The 26,843-nt window shown below is 39.6% G+C and overlaps 2 protein-coding genes across 2 annotated transcripts in view; one reads left to right on the top strand and one right to left on the bottom strand.

The window, feature by feature from the left end:
* The first annotated feature begins 1,109 nt into the window (after positions 1-1,109).
* On the top strand, positions 1,110-19,685 carry DHRS7 (dehydrogenase/reductase 7). The gene is made up of 7 exons (XM_030319240.1): positions 1,110-1,349; positions 8,184-8,336; positions 11,403-11,509; positions 11,949-12,188; positions 14,926-15,048; positions 16,256-16,471; positions 19,487-19,685. The coding sequence occupies exons 1-7, from the start codon at positions 1,217-1,219 to the stop codon at positions 19,532-19,534; spliced, it is 1,020 nt and encodes a 339-aa protein (XP_030175100.1). The 5' UTR covers positions 1,110-1,216; the 3' UTR covers positions 19,535-19,685.
* Positions 19,686-25,600: 5,915 nt separating this feature from the next.
* The window catches only part of PCNX4 (pecanex 4), a 39,703-nt gene continuing 38,460 nt past the window's right edge, over positions 25,601-26,843 (bottom strand). The window contains exon 11 of the mRNA XM_030319239.1: positions 25,601-26,490. Coding sequence (XP_030175099.1) covers positions 26,239-26,490 — 252 coding nt within the window. The 3' untranslated portion in view covers positions 25,601-26,238. The remainder of the gene's footprint in view (positions 26,491-26,843) is intronic.

The following is a 26,843-nucleotide window of genomic DNA, read 5'->3' as shown; positions in this document are numbered from 1 at the left end:
TTTCACATGCAAGGGTAATTCTATAGGTCCAGGATATAGAAGTTTATAAACAAAACCCTTGTCTTTCAGGCTGGACTCTAAGATGTGATAATTATAATGGAAACAATAAATAATAAATGAGAATGAATTCTCCTAATTATAAAAGAATGAATTATTGTGTATGAACTACTGTGCCCTTTACATTTTTTTATTTAAACCTCCCTACTGTTTGTGAGTACATAAAAATAAATAATTTACTTAGGGTTGCTGAGGACGGAACCAGCTTGGCTCAGGTCCCCAATCCTGCTCCTAGAGCTGGTGCTCATGGACAATCTTGGCCGAAACTGCACTTTCTCCTCCAGCAAGAAGGCAAGTGTCTTATGCAACATTGTTTTCCGTATTTAAATCAAGGGGCCAACTCCAGAGACCCGGTTAATTGGGGGTGGGGTGGAAAACAGTTTGATAGTTTGTTGGGTTTATTTAGTTAAGAAAGATGAGGACGGAGGAAGTCGCATTCATAGGTTGGACTCTTTGTGCTCTTCCTTTTTTTTTTTTTTTTTTTTTTTTTTTTTTTAATTTTTTTTTTCAACGTTTTTATTTATTTTTGGGACAGAGAGAGACAGAGCACGAACGGGGGAGGGGCAGAGAGAGAGGGAGACACAGAATCGGAAACAGGCTCCAGGCTCCGAGCCATCAGCCCAGAGCCTGACGCGGGGCTCGAACTCACGGACCGCGAGATCGTGACCTGGCTGAAGTCGGACGCTTAACCGACTGCGCCACCCAGGCGCCCCTGTGCTCTTCCTTTTGACACAACCCGAGACTTGGAACTATATCCCCTCAAAACAACTGTTAATCCTTCTTGATATTACAAACCTTGTGGCTACGGTAGTAACAGCAGTACCGCCGAGTCTTTAAGTCACCCACGCCTGGCGTCTCAGCAGCAACCCTTCCTTAGGCGTACACGCAGACGAAGCAGGCTCAGCAGTTGCAGGGCACGGGGCACTGGGCGGGGCGTGCGGGCTTTTCCCGCCCCCTCCACGCGGCCCGGGGCGCGGCTCCCAGCCGGGTGGTGCGGCGCGCCCAGACCGTCCCTCCCTCCTGTCCATTCTCTGGGCGGAGCCGGGGCGGTGCGGCTCTCCGGCCCGCTAGGAGGCTGCCGGGCAGATTTCTGTGCGCCGCGCCGCAGCTCGTACGGGTTCTGTGTTTCCCCAGGCAGGGCCGGGCTTGCGCGGCCGCGATGAGCTGGGAGTTGCTGCTCTGGCTGCTGGCGCTGTGCGCGCTTCTCGCGCTCGTGGTGCAGCTGCTGCGCTTCCTGCGGGCGGATGGCGACCTGACCCTGCTGTGGGCCGAGTGGCAGGGGCGACGCCCAGGTGAGGACCCGCAGCCGCGCCTCCAGAGTGGGAGGTCGGGCTCCGGGCGCCCGTCCCCGCTGTCCCCGCCTCCCTCCGGGTGGCGTGGAGCTTCCGCGCCTTTCCCTGGGACTGCCGGTGGGGGAGGAAAAAGCCGGGGCCCAGAAGGCGGGTCTGCCCCTTTGTCTTTCGTCCGGGTCAGGGAGGACGCGCCTGGTTGCCAAAGTCAGAGGGCTCTGGAATGGGCGGGGCGCCCTGAGTGCTGGAAGTTCTTAATCAGGCTCCCAGGGATTCTGCTGCTGCGTGCGCGGACGACGATATCGAGAAACACTGCCAGTCCCCTGAGTTTGTACGGGAGCCTCCTTTCGAGAACTGGAGCTCGGTTTTTCTACATCCTGAAGTTGTTCCCTCATTCTGAGTTGTGAAATAAAATGAAATAACCCGGAGTTACCTACCTACCGACTTATCCCCCTAGAAAGACCTGGATTGGCATTTTGCCCCGAGATAGATCATTACAGGCACATTGAGGGGCATTCTGCCTATCCCACTTTCATCTGTGCCCTGCTTGAAATTTGGTCGTCGTTTACTACTGCATTCTTTGCGCTAAAAGCAATGGGCATCGCCCTTTACACACGCGACCTCCAGGCTTTACAGAGACTTACAAAGTAGGGGTTATTGATCTTATTTTCCAGGTAGGGAAACCAATATTCAGAGACATTAAATGACCCAGCCAGAGCTAGGCTTTGGATCCATAAGGGCTCAGGGAAGTGGACTTTCCCTGGACCTAGTTTCCTGTGTGAAAATACCCAAAAAGCACGCGAGGAAGTTTACTTGGAAGTGATAGCTAGCAGTTCAGAAGATAGACTTTGCTTTCAAAACGGGTCTGGGAGGGGAGGGGAGCCATATGGCTTTCAAGGATGTCAAAACAGGTTCTTGAGGACCAACAACAAACCAACCAACCAACCAACAAAAACTTAGATGGTACAGTGTTTTGTGTCCCTTCAAAGCTCAACTGTACCTGACAAAATCTTATTCCTTAGTATTTCATTTCTCTCGTTGCATTTTCTTGGGTATAACATCTGGAGTGCTGACATTATTGAGTTCATGGAAAATACACTACACCTGTGCAAAGTCAACGTGTGGCAGGCAGATAGATGGCTGGGATTGTCAGACCCTCTTTTGATCAGACCTTCTCTTGCCTGATGGCTGCCTTGTGGCTACATTGTGGATATTTACATTTGATCCTGAGTGCTTTTATGTTAACTTGGACTTTGAGAATTACATACAAATGATTTCCTTTTAAAACTTAATTCTGTAGAAGTTATTTGATCCGTTAGTCATGTCAAGTGCTGAAAAGGGAAAACGTTGAGACAATGTCTGAATGAATATCTAATAGCTAGTTAAATTACAGGTTATCGCATATCAAGCAAAAACTGAAAGTTAAGGTGACCAAAAATAATTTTTAAGAAATTCACTTAATTTTTTCAGTGTTTTACTTTGGCTGGAAAAATAGTTTTGAAGGATTTTAAGATGCATTTAATTACATTGCTATTATTATTTACTTGTATAATTGACTAATTTGCATATTAATTTGCTACATTATTTATCTAAGTAAATAAATCACATTAAAAGTTATTCAGCAAATAAAGTTGTAATGTTAAATGGTGATGGCTTTTAAATTTTAAATTTTAACTTAACTTTTAACTTCATTTTTAAATTTAGTCATTCTTAAACCTGCATTGACTGAAGAGTAAGCTTTCTAGAACTCCTTTTATGTATAAAGCACAGATATATGTGAGGTACACAGTGTATCTGGAGTTACAATTTCACTGGGGGAGTTTTTTAATGTTTATTTATTTTTGAGACAGAGAGAGACAGAGCATGAACGGGGGAGGGTCAGAGAGAGAGGGAGACACAGAATCTGAAATAGGCTCCAGGCTCTGAGCTGTCAGCACAGAGCCTGATGCAGGGCTCGAACTCATGGACCGTGAGATCATGACCTGAGCCGAAGTCGGACGCTTAACTGACTGAGCCACCCAGGCGCCCCTGGGGGAGTTTTTAAGAAAAAAATGACTAGAAAGACTACTGGAGGTTGGGGGCTGGTGATAATGAAACAAATTTAAAGGAACATGGAGATACACTTAGGTTCCCATCAGGTTCCCAAAACGGTTTAGATTGGAAAGATAGGCAGACTCTATTAAGGTAAAAAAAAAAAAATTTTTTTTTTTTTTAATAAATCCTCCTTGTCTTCTCCATAGGTTTATTATTTTTGTCACTTTAAAAAATAGACAATATTCTTATATACTACAGAATTTAAAGATACAAAAGGAGGGGCTCAGTTGGTTAAGCATCCAACTCTTGGTTTCTGCTTGGGTCACGATCTCACGGTGTGTGAGTTCGAGCCCCACATTGGGCTCCTGACTGACAGTGTGGAACCTGCTTGGGATTCTCTCTCTCCCTCTCTCTCTCTGCCCTGCCCCCACTTGCGCTCTCTGTCTTTCAAAAATAAATAAATAAACTTAAAAGAAAATAAAGATACAAAAGGACTTATGGTGAAAAGTTGCCCCCAGCCACCAAGTATGCCTCTCTGGAGGCAACCAACATTTCTGCTTTCATATATCCTCCTAAAGAAACTCTCCATGTTCCCAAGCGTATATCTTACATGGTGAAATCTAAGGGTGACTAATCATAGATACTGCACATAGATCCAGAAAAATCCATGGCACAAGTCCAGAGCAGGAAAAGTTTCCAGCAGCAGCACATCTGGGGAAAACTCGGGTTTTTGTTGGCAGTAACCTCGATAGGAGTGAACTGTGAAATGGCTGCCAGAAAAGATTAGGCAAGCCTGGGAGGTGTGTAGTCCCTGAAGCAACGAATAGCAGTCCACAACAGATGTCTTCTGAATAAAGGCTTGTCTGTGCTGGCCTCTGTGCTGCACACTGGGGATACCACAGTGGCTCAACCAGCCATTGTCCAGACCCCACGGGAATCCTGGATCCTTCTGCGGCTAGTTCTCTTCAATAGGAACATTGACCAGCTAGAGTTTGTGCAGTGGGGTGTGAGCCAAAGAGTGAGGAAACCTGAGGCCATGTCATCTGAGGGAAGGTCATAGACACTGGAGGTGGTTAGCCTTAGAGAAGCAAGAGATGATGAGAGGATTTAGGGAAGACACGTCAGCTGTCTTCAAATATACAAGGGATTGTCATGTGTGAGGCAGGCCTGATTTATTCTTTCTGTTACCACAAGGCAGAACTTCTGCTGACTGCTGCTGGGTAGCAGAAATTGAAGGTATATCACAGTAGAAGAAAGAATCCTTGGGGTGCTTGGGTGGCTCAGTCAGTTGAGCATCCAACTCTTGATTTCAGCTCAGTCATGATCCAAGGGTCATGGGAACGAGCCCTGTGTGGGGCTCCGTGCTGAGCGTGGAGCCTGTTTAAGATTCTCTCTATCTCCCTGTGCCCCTTTTCCCTTCTCATGCTCTCTCTTTTCTTTCTCTCTCTCTGTCTCTCAAAAAAAAAAAATCCTTGCCCCCCTTGAATGATTAGACTAGTCTAAAAAGGAGGGGGTGCTTTGGAGATAACTAGCTTCCTCATTCTGTGAGGGAATTAAGTAGACATTAGTCTGCACCTTGAGAGAATTCTCAAACTGGGTTGGGGGTTGAACTGCTAAGTTTCCTTCCAGCTCTGAGGATCTGCTTTCAGAGACTCTGTAGGGGAGACCATGATTTATGCTATATTCTGTGGAATTGGTAAACAAGAGTTGGTGCTAAATACAACAGTTTTCCTCTCCATGGTGGGAAGAAAGGGGCCAGAAGTGCAGGTGTACTAAGGTACACCTGAGCTAAGGGGTTTTCATTGTTGGTTTTAAGTAATATTTGCTTATTGGTGTGAAAATGGAGAAATTTTTATTCTATGCAAGTTAGTAAATAGTTACAAACAACTAGAGTCACCCTGTAGACTGAGTATTGCAGAACTTTGGAACAGTGAGTAGTCAGTGAGTGAGTAAATGATTATTATCTGAATATACACTCTACCATTCCTGATGAAGTTCTCGCTTGTGCATTTCCATAAAAGTACACCATGTGATGGGAAAGAATTACAGCTTAGACATAGTATTCAGGATGGTTGCAACCTTAGTTCAGATATTTACATGAAACCTTTTAACTGAAGACAAGCTATAGTTTCTTGAATGGCTAAGAAACAGTTGGGTTTTAAAATTTTGATCATATTCTCACAGTTTGTAAAATCAAGCCCCATGTCCGGCTCTGTGCTGATGGCACAGAGCCTGCTTGGCATTCTCTCTCCCTCTCTCTCAAAATAAATAAATAAACTAAAAAAAATAAAATAAAATATTGATCATTTTAAAATGTGAGCACCATAGGCTAGTGGTCAGGGTGTGGACTTTGGAGCTAAATGTACCTGGGATTTTTTTTAAAGCTTATTTATTTATTTTGAGAGAGAGAAAGAGAGAGCGTGCGTGCAAGAGAGACCACCACTGAGGGAGGGAGAGAGGGAGATAGAGAATGCCATGCAGGTTCCGCTCTGTCAGCAGAGAGCCTGATGAGGTACTTGAACTCATGAACAGTGAGATCATGACCTGAGCTGGTATCAAGAGTTGGATGCTTAACTGACTGAACCACCCTGGTGGCCCTGTACCTGGGTTTATGTCCCAGCTCTCCTAGGGTTGTTGGGTGTTTACTGAATAGTTATTGATGGAGTTCTTTCTATATTCCAGTCTCTGTGCTAGGCACTGAATAGTGAACAAGGCAGATAGGGTCCCAGTTTTAAGGGAATTTACAGTCTAGTGAGGTAAATTAATGTCTGTAATCCTCAGCTTCCTTTTTTATAAAATTGAGATAATTCTTATTTCATGATTTCTTGTAAGGGTTTTAATAAGGTAATGTGTTTAAGCACATAGGGAATAATAAAAACATATAAAGCCTTTATGGTTAGTAACCCCATTGCCCCTTGCTAGAGAAATTAGAACATACGTTATTGGGTGAATATTCTATGTTTTGCTGCTGAAAAGTCTATTTGTTAAACAATTTTAGCAATAATGAGTTGACATTTTATTAAGCACTGAGTATATGTCAGATACTGCTCGGGGTACTTTACTTACTAACTTACTTTTCTCAACAATGCTTTGAGGGAGGTTTTGTTATTAATCCAGTTTTCCAGTTGTGAACATTAAGGCACCAAGTTCTCACATGGGGGCATTTCACTGCTGTGTGTGATGGAGCCGGGATTTGAACCCTGGCAGTCCAGAGCTCGTACTGTTAACCCGACAGTTAGGTTTTAGACTTGTTTGACTAAAACAGTAAACTGATTTCCTGATTTTAATGTTTATGATCTAAATCAGAGGTGTGTGGGGCACCTGGGTGACTCAGTCGTTGAGCATCAGGCTCTTGACTTCAGCTCAGGTCATGATCTCACAGCTCGTGGGTTGGTGCCCCACTTTGGGCTCTGTGCTGACAGCGCTGAGCTTGCTTGGGATTCTGTCTCTCTCCCTCTCTCTTTTCCCCTCCCCTGCTGGTACCCACATGCATGCACATGCTCTCTCTCTCTCTCTCTGTCTCCCTGAAAATAAATAAACTTAAAAAAAAAAAAAAAGCCCAGGTACATCTAGCTCCTCCCCTGCAATTCAGATCGACAGTGGCTCTCACATCCTGCAGTGCAAATAAGCTTTTCATTGGAGGAAAGGAGAATATACCACTCCTCTTTGCTTTAGAGCTGTAAGATTTTTATAGTTTTTCACAAGAACATGATTGGGCAAGCAGAGTACAGCATTTCATTTCTCTATCGTGTGCATTTAATCTTGGGTGAACTGGGTGAACTTGGGTGAACTTCAAGAAGAAAGCTCAGGCATTTGAGGAGCAAGCACTTTTATAAAGTGACTTTTAATTGATAGGCATCAGATATGATTGACAAATGAGGAAAACAAAAATCCAGAATGATACCACCATACCTTAGAGTAGAGCTTGGTATATTCAGATTCATCATCAATACCTCCATTGCAAGAAATTAGAATAATAGAATTCAGAACTGGATGGGACCTTTAGTGATCATCTTTATCTGAATCCCTCATTTCATGGATAAGGAAGTGAGAAAGCAATTCAGATAGACTTTTTATTCACTTAGACTAATTTTTCTCAATTGAATACATAAATAAATAGAGCCTGGGAGTCAGATCATCAAGTTATAAGGCTTGTCCCAGAGTAAAGTCAGGAAAACTCACCCAAGAGTCGGGAATATATAATACAATGTGTTGATAACTGTTACTAATATATTTGTATTCATGCTTTTTAAAAAAAAAAATTAGGTAGGAGGTGCTTTCTGAGGATATTTAATTAAAAAAATTGATATCACTTTATTGAGGTATGAGTAGCATAAAAACTACATATTTAAAATATACAACTCAGTGAATTTAAGGTAGGTATATACCTGTGAGAACATCACCAGAATCAAGCCCATAAATATAGGCTAGTGAAAAAAAAGTTTTTTTTATTTTAGAGAGAGTGTACAAGCAGGGGAGAGGGGCAGATGGTGGGGGAAAGAGAGGGAGAGAGTGAGAGAGAGACAGAGAGAAGATTCCAAGCAGGCTCTATGCTGAGTGTGGAGCCCTATGTGGGGCTGGATCCCACAACCCTGAGATCATGACATGAGTCAAAATCAAGAGTCAGATACTCAACTGACTGAGCCACCCAGGCACCCCTAGGCTATTGGAATTTTTAAACTCCGCACATTATGTCTTCATATTTTGTGGTATTGTTTAAGACTGTCTTTTTGGTAATCTTTGATTTATGGGTGTAATCCAGAGCTTAGTTTCTGCCCTCAATCTGTACTTATTTCTCACTAGAATGGGAGCTGACCGATATGGTAGTATGGGTGACTGGAGCATCGAGCGGGATCGGTGAAGAGCTGGTTTACCAGCTGTCTAAACTAGGAGTCTCCCTTGTGCTGTCAGCCAGAAGAGTGCAGGAACTGGAAAGGGTGAAGAGAAGGTGCCTTGGTGAGTAAATCTAAAACCACAGCAGCTTCCTGGAAATCAACCAGAATTCACATTCAAATACAATTTTGAGATTTTTAGAAGTTAAGAGTGGGATTTTCCTGGGCATATTATCTGCTCTGGTTCCAGATACTCCAAATGCTTAGATCCAAATCCTCTTTCTTTGGGCATCTCTTCAGTAGCTGCTCTTGCCCCTTCCTTTTCTTTTCTGATGTCTTTCTACTTTTCTTCTTCTTCTTTTTTTTTAAGTTTTTATTTTACTTCTAGTTAGTTAACATACAGTGTTATAGTAGTTTCAGGTGTACAATATGGTGATTAACACATACATCATCTGGTGCTCATCACAAGTGCACTCCTTAATCCCCATCCCCTATTCAACCCATCCCTCCACTCCCTCCCCTCTGGTAACCATCAATTTATTCTCTATAAAAGAGTCTATTTCTTTGTTTGCCTCTCTCTCTCTTTTTTCCCTATACTTGTTTGTTTTGTTTCTTAAATTTCACATATGAGTGAAATCATGTGGTATTTGTCTTTCTCTAACTGATGTGTTTTCCTTAGCATAATACTCTGTAGCTCTACCCACATCATTGCAAATTCTGCCCCTTTTTTAATTGATTTATTTGTTTTGTGGGGGTTGAGTTTTTGTAAGTTCTTTGTATATTTTGGATACTAGCCCTTTACTGGATATGTCATTTGCAAATATCTTCTCTCATTCTTTTAGTTGCCTTTTAGTTTTGTTGATTATTTCTTTGGCTGTATGGAAGCTTTTTATTTTGATGTAGTTCCAATAGTTTAATTTTGCCGTTGTTTCCTTTCCCTTGCCTCAGGGGACCTATCTAGAAAACAGTTGCTGCAGCTGATGTCAGAGAAGTTACTGCCTGTATCCCCTTCTAGGATTTTGATTGTTTCATGTCTCCCATTTAGGTCTTTAATCCATTTTGAATTTATTTTTGTGTATGGTGTAAGAAAGTGGTCCAGTTTCATTCTTTTGCATGTTGCTGTCCAGTTTTCCCAACACCATTTGTTGAAGAAACTGTTTTTTTCCCGTTGGATATTCTTTCTTGTTTTGTCAAAAATTAATTGACCATGTAATTGTGGATTTACTTCTGAATTTTCTGTTTTGTTCCATTGATCTGTGTGTGCCTTCTATTTTTATTTTGTGCTGACTCTTGATATTAGAGACTGATCACGAATTCTTTTAAATGTTAGTGGATTTTCTTTTTTTTTTTTTAATGTTTATTTATTTTTGAGAGAGAGAGAGAGAGAGAGAGAGAGCGAGCAGGGGAGGAGCAGAGAGAGAGGGAGACACAGAATCCGAAACAGGCTCCAAGCTCTGAGCTGTCAGCACAAGGCCCAATGTGGCGCTCAAACTCACGGAACTGTGAGATCATGACCTGAGCTGAAGTTGGGCACTTAACCAACTAAGCCACCCAGGCACCCCGGATGCTGGCGGATTTTCAGTGACCACGTACTTTATACTTTTGTCTTAGAGAAAGAACAGTTTGGTTCTTATATATGGCATTCATGTGTGTAACCATAGAAATTTAACTAGAAAGGATCCTTCTTCATTTTGCTGAAATAGCAGATATTAAAGTCATATGGGACACTATAAGATTTTTGTTATAAAAATGAAAGAACAAAAAAAATGAAAGAACAGGAATTGAATTAGGTTTTAAAATGCAGCTTGAGGTAATAGTCATATAGGGAGCAACAATGTTAATTTTTATTTTTTTATTTTTATTTATTTTTAATTTTTTTTTGGTTTAGGTTTTGGTATAGATGTGTTCACTTGAAAACAAGTTATCAGGGGCGCCTGGGTGGCTTGGTTGGTTAAGCATCCGACTTCGGCTCAGGTCACGATCTCACGGTCCGTGAGTTTGAGCCCTGCATTGGGCTCTGTGCTGACAGCCCAGAGCCTGGAGCCTGTTTCAGATTCTGTGTCTCCCTCTCTCTCTGCCCCTCCCCTGCTCATGCTCTGTCTCTCTCTGTCTCAAAAATAAATAAACGTTAAAAAAAAAAAAAAAGAAAACAAGTTATCATCTGTCATGAAACAGTACCTAAAATGAGATAATTTTGAATTTTCAAGCAGACCATTCTTTGGGTCATTTCTCTACCTGTCATTCTTGAAACAATTTTCTTTCAGTTTGCTGATGGAGTTAACCATGCAGAAAAGAGAGTCAGTAGCAAGGCCACAAGGCCTCTTTCACAATATTGCCTTCAGAGGCCTCTTATGCTTTGCACTGGGACACTTCCTCTGGCTGTTGAGACTTGCAAGTCCTGTACTGGCAGAAAGGAACCATGTCAGCATGTGTCTGCTAGACTAAGGCTGACTTTTCCTTTTATCTGTCAGATCACTGGTGCAAGCATTTCCATTTCTTTTTTAAAACAGTTAATGTTTCACAGCTTAACAGTTTGTCCATAAAACCTTTGTACCTCATTTATTTTCTCTACCTGCCTTTCTTATTGGCTTTACTGGTTGTATTTCAAAACGTACTCTTTTGATGAGTAGTGACAGAAAGGGCCAACATGTTTCTCAATTGGCAGTTTGAAGGTTGTGTCCTGTTCCATGTTTGCATCCCTGAATCCTTGTCTGGAAGGAAGCTTCTGTGTGTCATGTGACTGGGTTAACTCTGAATGTCTTACTAATGTGAAGCATAAATTGTTTTTATGTTTTAATGTGTGTAAAAGAGAAACTATACTTTCTGAGCCTATAATGAAACAAATATATCTCTGTACTTCTAAAGAAAAAGCTCTAATTTTTTTTTTTTTAGCTTGTAGTATAATCATGGTTTCTTGTAGAGTCTGCTCCAATGTTAGACTGTCCGTATTCAAGTTGAAGAGAGCCATACTACTTCCTGTGTACCCAGCCAGCTTTTTGTCTGATTAGATATTGCCTTATTACTGCCAGTCCTCTTGGTCACTGAGAGAAATTCTTCCACAAGGCCACTCAGAAATGAGTTTTTGCCAAGTCCAGTTATAGGGTGGGTATTAAACTTAACACCAAGTACCCGGAAGCTTGATTGGACTATCTTACAACTTCTGCACTAATTTTTAAATGTCTTTATTTAGAGAATAACAATTTAAAAGACAAAGATATACTCGTTTTGCCACTTGACCTGACTGACAGAAGTTCCCATGAGGCGGCTACCAAAATGGTCCTCCAGGAGTTTGGTAAAGTAAGTAGCCATTTTGAATTGGTAAGTCTTGCTTTGAAATAGGTAGCTACAAAAGAGATTCCCTTCTTTGTGTGCTGTCATTTAAAGGGTTTTAGGCAAATGGGTCCATGCAGTGAGATCAATGCCCATGAGTCTTTTATACTTTAAGTCTTTGGATTTATGTAATTAGTACTTTCCATACCTTACTAAGTACTAATTCCTTCATGTAGAACAAAAGAAGGTAAAAATTCACTGTGCCTTTTATTTTTATGATGGGAAATTAATTCTGTAGGTGAATTGTGGTTTTTATTTTATCTCTTTATTGCTGACTGCTAGAAATTCACCATTACATTCCAATGATTCTTCAAGTTAACAATATAACCAGCCATCCCTAAGAATTGTTATCAGTCCATTTACAGGTCATCCCCAAAGTGCCCCTTTTCTGATTTTATTTAACTAGATCGACATTCTGGTCAACAATGCTGGAAGATCTCAGCGTTCTTTGTTTGTGGAGACCAGCCTGGACGTCTTCAAGGAGCTAATAGAGCTTAACTACTTAGGGACGCTGTCCTTGACAATGTGTGTTCTGCCTCACATAATCGAGAGGAAACAAGGAAAGATTGTTACTGTGAATAGCCTCCTGGGTATCATATCTGCGCCCCTTTCTAGCGGATATTGTGCCAGCAAACATGCTCTCCGGGTAAGACTGCTCAAACTCAGCTCTGATCTAAATATGTATATGGGAGACACGGCCATCACTGCAAGAGGTCATTGGAACGGGGCAGTGATGTAGGGGAACAGCAAGAGAGACCCAAGGAGACCTTGGGTAGAGGACATCCCCAGAAGATGCTAAAAAAGACTTGAGTCTCACACGCCTCTTCCTAATTCAGCAAACATGTACTGAGTACCAACACTGTGCCATGCTGTGCATAGCAGTGGATCCTGGGGATATAAAGATAAGAAATGGTCCCCACCCTAAAGAAGTGTATAGTCTGCTCAACATGTCACCCTCATCCTCATTTCTATCACATCTTCATGGAAACTCTACCCCCATTTCTTCTGCACACACTTGATGTACTTACCCTTCCCATTTCTCTGACTTCTTTCTCCTTCCCCGTTGTAGTTGGCATTTATTTTATCTAGTCTAAATATATTTGCATGTCAGAAGTAGGAGCTCCCCACTGGATGATTAGACCTGGGCTTCGTATCCCTACTGGGACTAGTCTTGACCCTATTTACTGTGGCTTCACTGAAAGAAGAAAATCCAGTCAAGGCAGAGGCTGGGAGAAAGCTTGATTTGGGCTACAATAACTTACTAGCTGTGACTATAAAAACAAATGACTTTTTAATATTGGCTTAAGAATGGATATGAAGAAATATTATTAAACTGTAACATAGAACAAATTAGATCCTAAGGCCAATAGGAGACACATAATTTATAATTAATGCTGTTGAAAGTCCGCGTAAGTGGAATGTTTCGCTGTTGGAATAATGAGATGCAACAGCTGAATGGCCTTCACAGATTCATGAGGATCTGAAGCTTTGGTTCTTTAGGGTATCCTCTTTCTGCTGTGGAGAGAGACGGTTGCGGAGAGTGATGAAACAGATTGCTACACTGATGATTTCCCCATATTTGGTAATGGGGTAGTAGTTACTTCCTGTAGAGCAGATGGGCAAGTCTCAGGCAGGTGGATGAGGGAAGACAGCCCAGTATCTTCCTGACATGCAGAGTGCTTTCACTAAAACGCAACCTGAGCTATCTGGCCTGCCTTCCAGGACTCACTGTTTTATTACTGGATTTGATCCTGTTATACAGTGTGGCAGGTTGAGACTCCAGTTAGTTAAACCAGTAGCTGAACACTAGGACTAGGAAGTACTTTTGGAAGAACACATTTCCTTCCCTGATTCCCAACAAGCTATAGAGTGAATTTATTTATCACTGAAAAGTTCACACACTATACTAGATGTGACTTCAGACAAGGAGAGGTGTTTTTTGTGTTTTTTTTTAAATTTTTTTAACTTTTATTTATTTTTGAGACAGAGAGAGACAGAGCATGAACAGGGGAGGAGCAGAGAGAGAGGGAGACACAGAATCGGAAGTGGGTTCCAGGCTCTGAGCCATCAGCCCAGAGCCCGACGCGGGGCTCGAACTCATGGACTGTGAGATCGTGACCTGAGCTGAAGTCGGACGCTTAACCGACTGCGCCACCCAGGCGCCCCAGGGAGAGGTTTAACATGATGTATTGGCTTTCATGGTGTCCTCTCTCCTCTTTTGCTGTAGAGAGGTTAAGGATACGAGAGTTCATTGATTTACAAAGACTTTTTTCATGTCCGTCTGAGGCAGGCACTTTGTTGGTCCCTGGCAGCGCAAACCCCTATAGCTGCTATTTGTTAGTGGTTGGCATTAAGAGCTGGTAACTGTTTTAATGTTGGATCACACTCCAGATTAGCTGTTTAGGCTTTTCAATACTTATCTCAGCTGATACCAATGTAATCTTGGAACATTTCCTAATTTAGGAAAAGAGAGGAGGGGAAGTAGATGTTTACTCCCTATTTGTTCAGAAGTAGCCAGTATCTTCAAGTCTAGAGGGTCTAGCTTGTTTTTATGAAAGTCATTGAGGAAGCAATTCTATTACATTTTTAACCAGCCACGGACTCGCTTGCTAACCCTAAAAGTAAATGCTGAAACAAATTGTCTGTTAAAATAGTCATATAAATAGAGAAAGTTGAATTCTTCCTCTATGATAATTTCTGTCAAGTATTTAATCCCTCTTGCTCCCTCTTGCGCCAGCAGTGGCACTTGAGACTGCTTTGAGGGATAAAAGAAGCAGGGAGATGGGGACTGGTGTGGGGATAGTTTTTCCCCTGTCCTGCGCCTACTGTGAGACATAACTCGTGGTGTCAGCCACCACTGCCAGAAGGTGTCAATTATTCCTACCAGAAGATGGTGATGCCTGAGGATGCCTGTTCTAAATTGCCCCCAGTCTTTTTTTTAGTGTTTAGTTATTTTTGAGAGGGAAAGAGAGAGAGGGAGGGAGAGGAGAATGTGAGCAGCGGAGGGGCAGAAAGAGAGGGAGAAAGAGAATCCTAAGCAGGCTCTGCCCTGTTAGCACTGAGCACGACATGGGGCTCGATCCCATGAACCGTGAGATCATGACCTGCACTGAAATCAGGAGTCAGATCCTTAACCGACGGAGCCACCCAGGTGCCCTAGATTGCCCTGTCTTAGAGTTAAAAATGTTTAATAAACTTGCCCAGTGAGATTTCCTGTCCTTTACTTGGCATTTAAAAACATGTTTTGATAATGTGCTAGTGTCCCACATAAAAAGTTGAAGAAAAGTAATGTCGTGCTAATAGCAAACATGAGATACATGTATTTAATTTTATTTGTTGCCCTCTTTCATTGTTTTTGTTTTTTTTTGTTTTTGGCCTATTAGGGTTTTTTTAATTGCCTCCGTACTGAACTTGCTACATACCCAGGTATAGTAGTTTCTAACATTTGTCCAGGACCTGTGCAGTCAAATATTGTGAAGAATGCCCTGTCTGAAGAAGTCACAAAGGTAAAAAACTTCTAGTTGGAGGATAATTTGAATGCTTTAGTAGTTATGTATTGGTATTGCATCACTGTGCTTAGAATTTTTTCTAACATATTACACTAACATGTTACTGTGTTATGAATTATTTGCAAAACTTAACTCATGGCAGTAGGAACGCTGTTAAGTTTAGCTGCTAGTGCTTTGGCATTCAGTTTTAATAAACGCTAAAGAAGTTGATAAGATACTGCTTATAAGTAATCCACTATGATGTGGGCTATCAACATTTTAAAAACTCAGTTTCTATCACTTCACAAATTATAGCAACATTGAAAGGATTTGTGTGGCTGAATCTTAGCACATTAAATCTTACTGGGATTTTAAAGAAGAGCTATGGTGAAGGAGCTTAGAAAAAGCCTGGCTGGATTGCAATAATTTTAGGTTAGCTTCACCTGTGCCTGACCACACGCCTGTGCTTCCCTCAGCTCTTGGACTGCACATGGTGAGTTGCCAAGTGGATGACAAATTTCTTGCGATGAGTCCAGTATCACCCAGTGATACAAAATCCCACTAAAGACCGTGAAATTTTCCTCCTTCTCCACGAAGATCAATTTCTGCTGAGACATAAATCTGTTTATGCTTCTGTGTAAATGTTTACAGATATGATTTATATTTTCACATTTTCTGTGGAGACTGTAAGGTAAACTAGAAGCAGCACGCTGTTTTGGGAATCAAGTGACTTGGAAGATCTGGTTACTGCTAGTGATCTGTGTGAACACAGATGAGTTACTACCTTTATGGGCTTCAGTTTATTTATTTGTAGAATGGTAGTGTGTTAACTGGATTAGCAGCACCAGATTTGTTCACTATGGACTCCATGGTTTATAGAATTTCATTTGCTAAATATATGTATTAGTAATTTATTTAAAAATCTTTATTGCTAAATTGATATATAATTTTCATTAAATTAAAGGGGATGTAAATAAAAGCAAAGAACCTTCATCTTTTATTTAGCCTGCATGATCTTATCTGGTCATGTATGATTTGTCTAAGGCTTTTTGAAACATTACAGTTTATATACACCCATCAGTACCAATGACGTCTTCTAAGGGGCATGAGGTCCCAGTGAAAGCGTCAACTACATGACCTCTGAGTCCTTTATAGCTAAAAAGTTTTGTGAAATATCTCGGATAAATACTCAGCATTCACTTACTTTTTTTTAACATTTTCTTAGTCTGTAGGCATTGATGTAGCCCAGTCCCACAAGATGGCGACCAGTCGTTGTGTGCGGCTGATGTTAATCAGCATGGCCAATGATTTGAAAGAAGTTTGGATTGCGGATCACCCTTTTTTATTAATAACATATTTGTGGCAATATATGCCAACCTGGGCCTGGTGGCTGACCAACATATTAGGGAAGAAACGAATTGAGAACTTTAAGAAGGGTTTGGTAAGACCAATTTATACAATTCTTAATACATATCAGTCTTGTAGAAAGTATGAAATTTTTGAGCGCTTGAAAACTTTTCTTACTCCCCATCAACTTTATGACATAAATACGAAAGATATAAGAAGTATTGTATTCCCCAGGCATATCTGTTGGTTTACTATAAATTACTACTGGTCTTAGAAATTTCTACAAGGTAAACTCAAATCAGAGATTGTCATTTTATCTTCTAAAAACTTACTGATTGACCAATGTATGTCTTCTTTCTCCACTGTTTTTCATCACAAATTCCTACCTGGTACCATCTCCTTGGAATGATAATGGCCTCCCCTCCAGTTTCTCTCCAGGATGAGGCCTCAGCCCGTGCTTTACTCTGTCAAAGCACTTACCATGCAGTGAAAAATCATGCACTCTCTCTGTGTAGTGCTGGTTCCTTTGGCCTCATTCTGGAAGCACTGTGCACATGAGATGTACCAAAATGTCCATGTCTGAAAAAATATGGTGATTGTTCATTCTTTTGGCACTCATTCCTACAGCTAAGTGAGGAATATTATGAGCTATTTCTGAGAAAATGGTGACCATCACAAGAATTTAATGTTTGAAGAACAAGAAAATGTAATGAGTTAAGCCAAAAATTATGGATAGGATTATGCAAAGAAAGGCTATTTCTGTGGATGTTTTTTATTGTTAAATTATTTTCAATGACTACTACGTTCTTTTAGAAATGTTAGCAGGGATTGATATATAAAGAGCATTATTCAGTGGGAGCATACCATATGTATCATTATGTAACCTTCCACTATTTAAGCAGTCCACAAATTGTTAGGCACTTAATTTGTTCCCAATTTTTGAAGGATCCTGAACATAAATTAGTGAAAAAAATAAAACAAAATGCTTAAAGAGACTTAAAGGTTATAAAACTTCCATGATGCACCAAGTCCAGAGCTTGAAAAATGAAGGGGCTATTTATTTTCTACTAAGTTGTAATATGGACGAGTTTGCTTGGTACCAAGCCATTTATAAGTGTTTTGGTAATGTTGGGATGTGGTGGTGTGGGTTGGTTCTAAAGGTGGGACTTCTGGGGCACCTGGCTAGCTTAGTATGAAGAGCATGTGACTCTTGATCTTGGAGTTGTGAGTTTGAAACCCATGTGCAGAGATTACTTAAATAAAACTTTTTAAAAAAAGGTAGAGCTTCATCAAAGATTTACATCTGAATTTCAAATTTGGAGGGCAGCTGGTATAGTGGTATTGTGCCCAGTGATGGATAAGAGTTGGGAAAGAAAGTCCCCAGTATTAGGGAGGTGATAGCTCTCTGATTAAGATCATGGAGCCTCTTACCAGGCTACCTGGGTTGAAATCCCAGCTCTGTCCCATGACCTCATCCCTCAGTCTCAGACTTCTTTTCTATGTCAATCTCCCCAGCTACAAAATGGAGATTAATGATGCACTTAGTCATAGGATTGTCACAGAGATTAAGTGAGTACATGGAAAGCCCTTAAAACACATCTTGGAATGTCCTGCTTGTTAAGTACTAGCTGTTAATGTTTCTGTTTTGATGGTAGCAGGATATTTAACTAATAGATAAAGATCAGAGAGTTAAGCAATAGGGTGGAGAAAGAATACATTATAGAAATTACTTTTTTGAGGGATGCGGGAGTTGGGGGGACCGGGGCTAGACTTTTGGTGCTATTATAATAGTTGTACTCTTTGGGACATCTACAAGAATGTGAATTTGTTTTCTTTATAGATTATATAACTGTAAAATATAGACATTACTCAGTAAGTCAAGCATTCGATTACATCTAGACTTTGCTAAAATGATGGCCTTTCTCTTACCACCATCTTTAACATATTGCTCATTACATGGTCTTGTTGCTAATCACTTTTTTTTTAATGAGAAACTGGGCATCCTTTCATTTCTGAAGACCATTTCTGAGATCAAATTCCTCATTCTTTATGTAAAACCATATAAACTTTCAAAAATTGTTCCTCACTTTTTTTTTTTAATGGTTTTCTCCTCCTGCTTCTTTTCTATTATTTTCTATTTGCTTATAAGGCATCTATGTTAAGATAATGCCAGTATAGCTTATCCCAAACTAAATGTACTTGTTGATAATACTTGAGTTTGTTTCTATTGTTTAGGGTGGGAACATTATGTCTGGAACTTTGTTTTTATGAATATATATTATTTTCCAGGATCAAGAACAATAGCTGCACTGAATTGTTACATATTTTTTTTTGTCTTAGTGCAAATTCTTGGAAGTAGTAAATGCATATCTTCCCAAATGAAATATCACCTCAAGGATTATTGGGTTGCCTCGTTTTAGTCTTTAAGCAATGTACTAGAAATAACTAGAAATAATTTTAGAGTTATCTGTCAGATACTTCAATCCTAAATACCCTGACCTATTCTTTGTATTTATTAAGGCAAGTTAGTGTAGGTATGATATGCTGGTCTAGAAGAGTAATAATAGAGATTTCAGCATTTAAGAAATGGCATGAGCAGATGCTAATCAATGATGTTTATACCTGATACAGGAGATAATGATACTAAGATATAGAGATATGATACAGAGATATGTTTGTGTAGATCTAGAATTCTCACTATGATTTCTATTCTAATTTAAACCTTTGCCCAGGTTTTCTTTGCCCAGGATTCTTTTTTTTTAAATTTTTTTAATGTTTATTTATTTTTGAGAGAGAGAGAGAGAGAGAGAGAGAGAGAGAGCGGGGGAGGGGCAGAGAGAGAGAGAGAGACACACACAGAATCTGAATTAGGCTTTAGGGTCTGAGCTGTCAGCACAGAGCCTGACGTGGGGCTTGAACTCACCAACCGCGAGATCATGACCTGAGCTGAAGTCACTTAACTGACTGAGCTGCCTATGCGCCCCTAAGAATTCTTAACAGTGAAAAATGATATAGCTTTTTTTTTTTTTGTAAAAACAAACAAAACAAAAAACAAACAAAACTGGGGTAAATATACAGAGTGATTCATGTTACTGTCTCTCTGTTACAGGATGCAGATGCCTCTTACTTTAAAACCTGGAAGACAAAACATGACTGAAGGAGGAGTACTCGCATTTTTTTTTTTTTTTTTAAGCTACTGGAGGGAGAATGAAATCAGCAATCTTTATATACTGAAGACTAACTTCTGATTTTACTTTTTTTTTTTTTTAATTTTTTTTCAACGTTTTTTTATTTATTTTTGGGACAGAGAGAGACAAAGCATGAACGGGGGAGGGGCAGAGAGAGAGGGAGACACAGAATCTGAAACAGGCTCCAGGCTCTGAGCCATCAGCCCAGAGCCTGACGCGGGGCTCCAACTCACGGACCGCGAGATCGTGACCTGGCTGAAGTCGGACGCTTAACCGACTGCGCCACCCAGGCGCCCCTGATTTTACTTTTTAATAGATACAACTTTCAACATGTAATAAATAATAGAAGATTTCCATGAATCTTGCAATGAAGGTATTAACACATACCACATTCTTGGATTAAAAAAAGCATTTTAGGGGCGCCTGGGTGGTGCAGTCGGTTAAGCGTCCGACTTCGGCCAGGTCGCGATCTCGCGGTCCGTGAGTTCGAGCCCCGCGTCAGGCTCTGGGCTGATGGCTCAGAGCCTGGAGCCTGTTTCCGATTCTGTGTCTCCCTCTCTCTCTGCCCCTCCCCCGTTCATGCTCTGTCTCTCTCTGTCCCAAAAATAAATAAACGTTGAAAAAAAAAATTAAAAAAAAAAAAAAAGCATTTTACTGTAGCATATATACTTAAAATCTAAGTTAGCAGAATGCTAACCAAATAATTATAATAACCCATTAAACGTAAACGAATGGAACATTACACGAAACAGTGTGGGGTAATGAGCAGATATAAAGAAGTATCTGAAATAGTCCTGTCTCTAAGATCCTTACACTCTTAGAAGAGCTGATAGGTCCAAATGCCTGTAGTTTGAAACAGTTGGTAGGGCTCATAGCAGCCATTATTCAACACCTGTCATATGCCATTTGCTGTTCTAAGTTGCTTTGTATGAGTTAATTCGCTTATTCTTCATAACAGCCCGCTAAGGTATGTGGTTTTATCCACTTTTATAGAAGAAGAAAGAGATGCTCAAAGCAAGTAGGTATATTACTTTCCTAAGTCACACAGCTAGTAAGGGGTAAAGCCAGGATTAAACTCAGCTCAGGAAGACTCCATTGGCAACTCCTTATTTTAGTTATTATTATTAATTTTACTTTAATCTTCACCACTTTACATTAGAAAACATATATAGGCCACAATAGAAAATTAGCAAATATTCCTTGACAAGAAAAACATGTTCCTTTTTTATGAGCAGTTAATAGTTTAGCTATAGTCCAAATAACATAAATAAAATAACTAGAACATTTGTTGGGTAAGTTGGAGGCCACCCTAGTGGCTATCTTTACAAAAGGGGGAAGGTGACAGAGGTACACCATGGAGTACAGCAGCCATGGAATAAATGAACACATAGCAACACTGATATATCCTAGAAGCATGGTGATGAGTGGAGAAAAGTAAAGAACTATAATAACTAATTCTGTTTACATACACTTAAATCTATGTGCTTAGAAGGTAGCGCTCATTTGGAAGAAAACACAGTGAAAAGATATACATTAGATTACTTGAAATGGTAGCTTAGGATGCGGAGGGCATGGAGGGTGCAGTGTGGGGATAAAATACACGAGAGAACTCTTGCACAACCAGAGATGAAAATGGGAATTATGATTAATTGAATACACTGCACCTGGGGTAAAAACAAAAAGATGAATTGTTGAAACAGTTCTAGAGGACTACAAAATAACATTGTCATATGGCATGGTATAGATTGTAAGCACAACCAGTTCAGAAAAGGGAGAGATGTGCATATAGTGTGAAATGAATGTGATAACCACTACACCATGGAAACCCCTCCATCACATTTAGAATAGTGTGGAAGTCCTTTGTGGAGAAGGTGGTTTGCACTGAACCTTCAAAGGGTGGGATTTACATGAAGGTTTCAAGAGATTGGAGTCCAGGTCAGTTTTGTTTTATTTGTCATTGAATCTCCAGACCTTGCCACTGTGCTTGCCAGTGTTTAGGGTTTGCTGAGAGTATGCCAGACCTCCACAATGCCATGGATGAAAACTCATAGACTTAAAATAGCATGGTATCGGGATGAAGGAAAAATGAATTCAGTTTGCTCAATTGTTCCAGCCAATGAAGAGGCATAAATAAATTAAAATTATCTTTAAAAATTCATCTGGTGTTTTTCTATGACATGTATAAAGACATGCTTTTCTGTGTATAAACCCTCTCTTCCTTGGTCTTTTTTGTGAGCAGCCCTAAATGGAAAGGCAGCTTTTTGTCAAAGTTCATCACGAGCTGTGAAACCCAAGTGTTCACATACTGACTTTTTAAAAAGTGTTTATTATTTTGCACTGACCCCTCATTTCCTAGCCACTAACTCAAATCACCCTTTGAAATAGGAAGGAAACTGTGTGCTTATTCTATCAATGCTGAAAGTGGGGCAGAGATGGGGTTGTGCAAGGTGATAGCTGGAGAGTTGGTTAGAAGAGTTACCAGTAGAAGCTATCGCTTTAGGGTTAGTCTGCCCAACTACTGGGTGCACAGTAATTCACGTGACACCTCAGTCACAATCAGTTATTCAGAGGCTGAATAAACATATCCTATTAAATAATAAACATTATTTCTAACACCTCTATGTAAGTATAATTGATACACTTAAAGTATACATAAAGTATACAGTTTGATATGTTTTGACATATATGGCCACACTTATGAAACCATTAGCTCAAAAAAGAGAGCAAACATCAGGCCCCGAAGTTCTTTTGTGACCCTTTGTGACTATTCCCCCTGCCTATCTCATCCCAGGTAACCAATGATATACTTTCTGTCACTATAGATTTGTTTGCATTTTCTAGGGTTTTATATGAATGAAATAGTTTATATACATATACTGCTGGTGGGAATGTAGAGTAGCACAATTGATTTTTAAAAGTTTGGCGATTTCTTAAAAGTTAAACGTACACCCCATATGATCCAGCCATTCTAGTCCTTGGTATTTTCCCAAAAGAAATGAAAACAGTCCGTACGAAGACTTGTAAATGCATGTTCATGACAGCTTTTACATAATAGTCTCCCAAATTGTGAAAAGCCAAAATGTCCATCAACGGATGAAAGGAACACACAAACTGGGAACTATTCCATATAATGGAACAAAAATGAATGACCTACTGATACATGCAACAACATGTATAAAAATATTTACAAAAATAAAGAAGCCCGAGTATCTGAGCCTGGATTATTTCTTTTTCAGGAGATTTTAAATTAAAAATGTAATTTCTTTAATGGTTATAGGATATTGAGATTGTCTATTTCATCTGTTTTAGTTTTGGTCGAGCTTTAGTAGTTTGTGGTTTTCAAGAATTGAGTCATTTTCTAAGTTGTCAAGTTTATGAATATAAAGTTTATAGTATTTCTTTATTATCTTTTTAAAGTCTGATTTGTAATGATACTTTTTTATTTTAAGTAGGCTCCATGCCCAGCATGGAGCCCAGTGCAGGGCTTGAACTCATGACCCCGAGATCAAGACCTGAGCTAGGATCAAGAGTTGGATGCTTAACTGAGCAACCAGGTGCCCCTATTTGTAGTGATATTCTTTATTTCATTCTATCAATTTTATTGAAAATTTTCAAAGAACCACTGCTTTCAAAATTTTCTCTGTTGTTTTCCTATTTTCAATTTCATTGATTTCTACTCTTTATTATTTTCCTCCTTTTGCTCACTTTGGTTTTATTTTGCCCTTTTCTAGTTTCTTAAGGTAGGAACTTAGATTATTATGTTAAGACCTTTCCTCATCTTTTTTTATATTTTTTTATTTTTTAAAATTTACATCCAAATTAGTTAGCATATAGTGAAACAGTGATTTCAGGAGTAGATTCCTTAGTGCCCCTTACCCATTTAGCCCATCCCCCTCCCACAACCCCTCCAGTAACCCTCAGTTTGTTCTCCACATTTATGAGTCTCTTGTTTTGTCCCCCTCCCTGTTTTTATATTATTTTTGTTTCCCTTCTCTTATGTTCATCTGTTCTGTCTTAAAGTCCTCATATGAGTGAAGTCATATGATTTTTGTCTTTCTCTAATTTCACTTAGCATAATACCCTCCAGTTCCATCCACATAGTTGCAAATGGCAAGATTTCATTCTTTTTCATTGCTGAATAATACTCCATTGTGTGTGTGTGTGTGTGTGTGTATGTGTGTGTGTGTGTGTGTGTGTATATATATATATATATATATATATATATATATATATATATATACACACATATATACACATACACACCACATTTTCTTTATCCATTCATCCATCGATGGACATTTGGGCTCTTTCCATACTTTGGCTATTGTTGATAGTGCTGCTATAAACGTGGGGGTGCATATGTCTCTTTGAAACAGCACACCTGTATCCCTTGGATAAATACCTAGTAGTGCAATTGCTGGGTCATGGGGTAGTTCTATTCTTAGTTTTTTCAGGAACCTCCATACTGTTTTTGAGTGGCTGCACCAGCCTGAATTCCCACCAACAATGCAAAAGAGATCCTCTTTCTCCGCATCCTCGCCAACATCTGTTGTTGCCTGAGTTGTTAATGTTAGCCATTCTGACAGGTGTAAGGTGGTATCTCATTGTGGTTTTGATTTGTATTTCCCCGTCCTCATCTTTTTTAATAGCCATACTATAGTAAACATTTATGTCTGCCTTAGCATCCTAACCGTTCATTTGTAATATTGTTTGCCATTGCCTCATAGAAGTATAGGAGGTACACTCTTCAGGAAAAAAAAAAAAAAAAACATAGAAAAATAAAACCTTATAATGATTTTTAATCAACTTCCAAGGTTATTCTCTGAAGCAAGAGTCAGTATTGTTTTCTATTAAGATTTGTGAATCTTAAGGCTAAAGATCAAAGAAAATTTCATCATCCCTTATCTTAAATCTTATTATCTAATTAGACAATAAAGCAAATCCACATGTATGTTTTTCCAAAGGGACGACCTTGGAAGCATGTTTTAATATCTTTATTGGCTACATTGATCACGTTTATTTATTTTTGAGAGACACAGAGCACAAGCAGGGGAGGGGCAGAGAGAGAGGGGGACAAAGAATCTGAAGCAGGCTCCAGGGTCCGAGCTGTCAGCACAGAGTCCAACAGGGGGCTTGAACTCACAAACTGAGATCATGGCCTGAGCCGAAGTAGGACACTTAACTGACTGAGCCATCCAGGCGCCCCAACTTAACTATTTTTTTTTAATTGAGCTATCACTGACAGATAACATTAGTTTCAGATGTACATAATGATTTAACATTTGTATATATTGTGAAATGATCACCACAGTAAGTCAACATCTGTCACACTTAACAAAAATTTTTCTTGTGATGAGAACTTTTAAGAGCTACTCTTAACAGCATTCAGATGAGTGATACAGTATTAACTATAGTCACCGTGCTGTACATTATATATTTATATATATATGCATTGTATATTTTATAACTGGAAGTTTATACTTTTTGATCCCCTTCACCCATTTCATCTCCCGCCACCCTCCTCATGCAACCACCAATCTTTTCTCTGTATCTATAAGCAGCAAAAGAATGAATATCCTGATGTTATGAAAATTTTTCTACCATTTCTTTCAGTCTTTAGTTCAGATACCTACAACACTAGTGCCCATTAGTCCTATTGGGTAAATCGTTCTTCAGAAGCAGTATATTCAACTGAAAAGAAATGCCTGGGGTGCCCGGATGGCTCAGTCTGTTGGGCGACCGACTTTGGCTCAGGTCGTGATCTTGGAATTTGTGAGGTCAAGCCCTGCCTCAGGCTCTGTGCAGACAGCTCGGATCCTGGAGCCTGCTTCGGATTCTGTGTGTGTCTCTCTCTCTCTCTCAAAAATAAACAAACATTAAAAAAAAAAAAAAAAAAAAAAAAAAAAAAAAAAGAAATGCTTAAGGAGCCAGATCAACAGAATGCCCTCTAGTAGTGAACTCATTATGTTGTAACCAAACACTATTAATCCTGAAAAACAAGTTAAACCCAGTTTCTTTCATGTATATCAAAAGGATACAGGGAAAGGAAAAGAAAATATTTTATTGTAAGAGATTTTACTAAAGGCTTTTAAGGTTTCTGAATTGAAGTATATGAAAAGAAAATGAATAGATTATATGAAAATACTTAGACCATGTTAAATGTTAAAACGGCATCAAGTTTGAAAATACTATAAAATTTAGTATTTCAAATAAATATATATACATTTTGCAACTTTCAATAGGATCCATTACCATTACTTAAAAGCACTGATACGTATGTGTGTCTTCTGAGTACGTAAAAATCACATAGCTGCTGACTTCCATAAGGCAAGTCACCTACCACATATTTAAGAAGGCATTAAAAAATTCATTATCTAATCTTACACAAATGTTTTATACTTGCTAAAGCCTACCACAATCCACAGGGCACAAATACTGGCCGACTAGCTCTAACTTTCACATCAGATCAAGTTTGTTTGATTTTTTTTTAACCATTAAGATAGCTAAGAGAGTCAACTTTACAGAGCTTAGCTTTTCTCAGGCATCGGACTTGGAGGAAGAGAGAGAAGTCCAGTGAAGTTATGAGGAATCACATTGTTACTTTTCTAGAATGGAAAAAAAAAAAAAAAACCATCTCATGTGATGACAATACGTTTACAAGTCAAAATGGGCTCTAATACAAATGTATGTGGAGAGGTTTTGAAGAATAAACTGGATATCCCAGGGGAGGATCAGCTGCTTGTACCGTAAGGTTTCTCAAAAGTAGTGGATGAGCTTGGATACTGTATCGTTCCTCATCATCGTTTGTGGCATAAAGCAATTCCCAGGAAAGATTGGCCCACTGGCCTCTAACAGCTTCAGCATTTAACTTCCCAACTTGGACCAGCAATTCTTGAAGGCTAAGTACTCTCCCAGTGTAAACTCCCTTTAAAGTATAAAAGGGGGACAGGAAAGAAGAAGAAGAAAAAAAAAAAGAGATTATGTTCAGGTCATTACATTTTATTTATAAACTTAGAAAAAAATTCCATTGTGCTTAGGCAAACTTAAACAAAGTGGTGTATTAAAACGTACACATGAGTTGCTTGTCTTCAGAATCAAGAATCACCTCTCTTTGGTAGCTCTCTGAATAAGCTTGAAATGATAGCCATTCATTCAATGACCCAAATGACAAAATCTCAGCTACTTCTATTTCGTTTCCTTTTCTATTCCTTCACCCTATCTGGCCTCAACAATGCCTAAGTCATAAATCCTAGTTGTTGGACAATCACACAATAGGCT

This window comes from Lynx canadensis, chromosome B3 (assembly GCF_007474595.2).
Source record: "Lynx canadensis isolate LIC74 chromosome B3, mLynCan4.pri.v2, whole genome shotgun sequence".
NCBI lineage: Eukaryota > Metazoa > Chordata > Mammalia > Carnivora > Felidae > Lynx > Lynx canadensis.
Note: the sequence above shows the minus strand (reverse complement) of the source record. Positions and strands in the feature narration are given on the sequence as shown.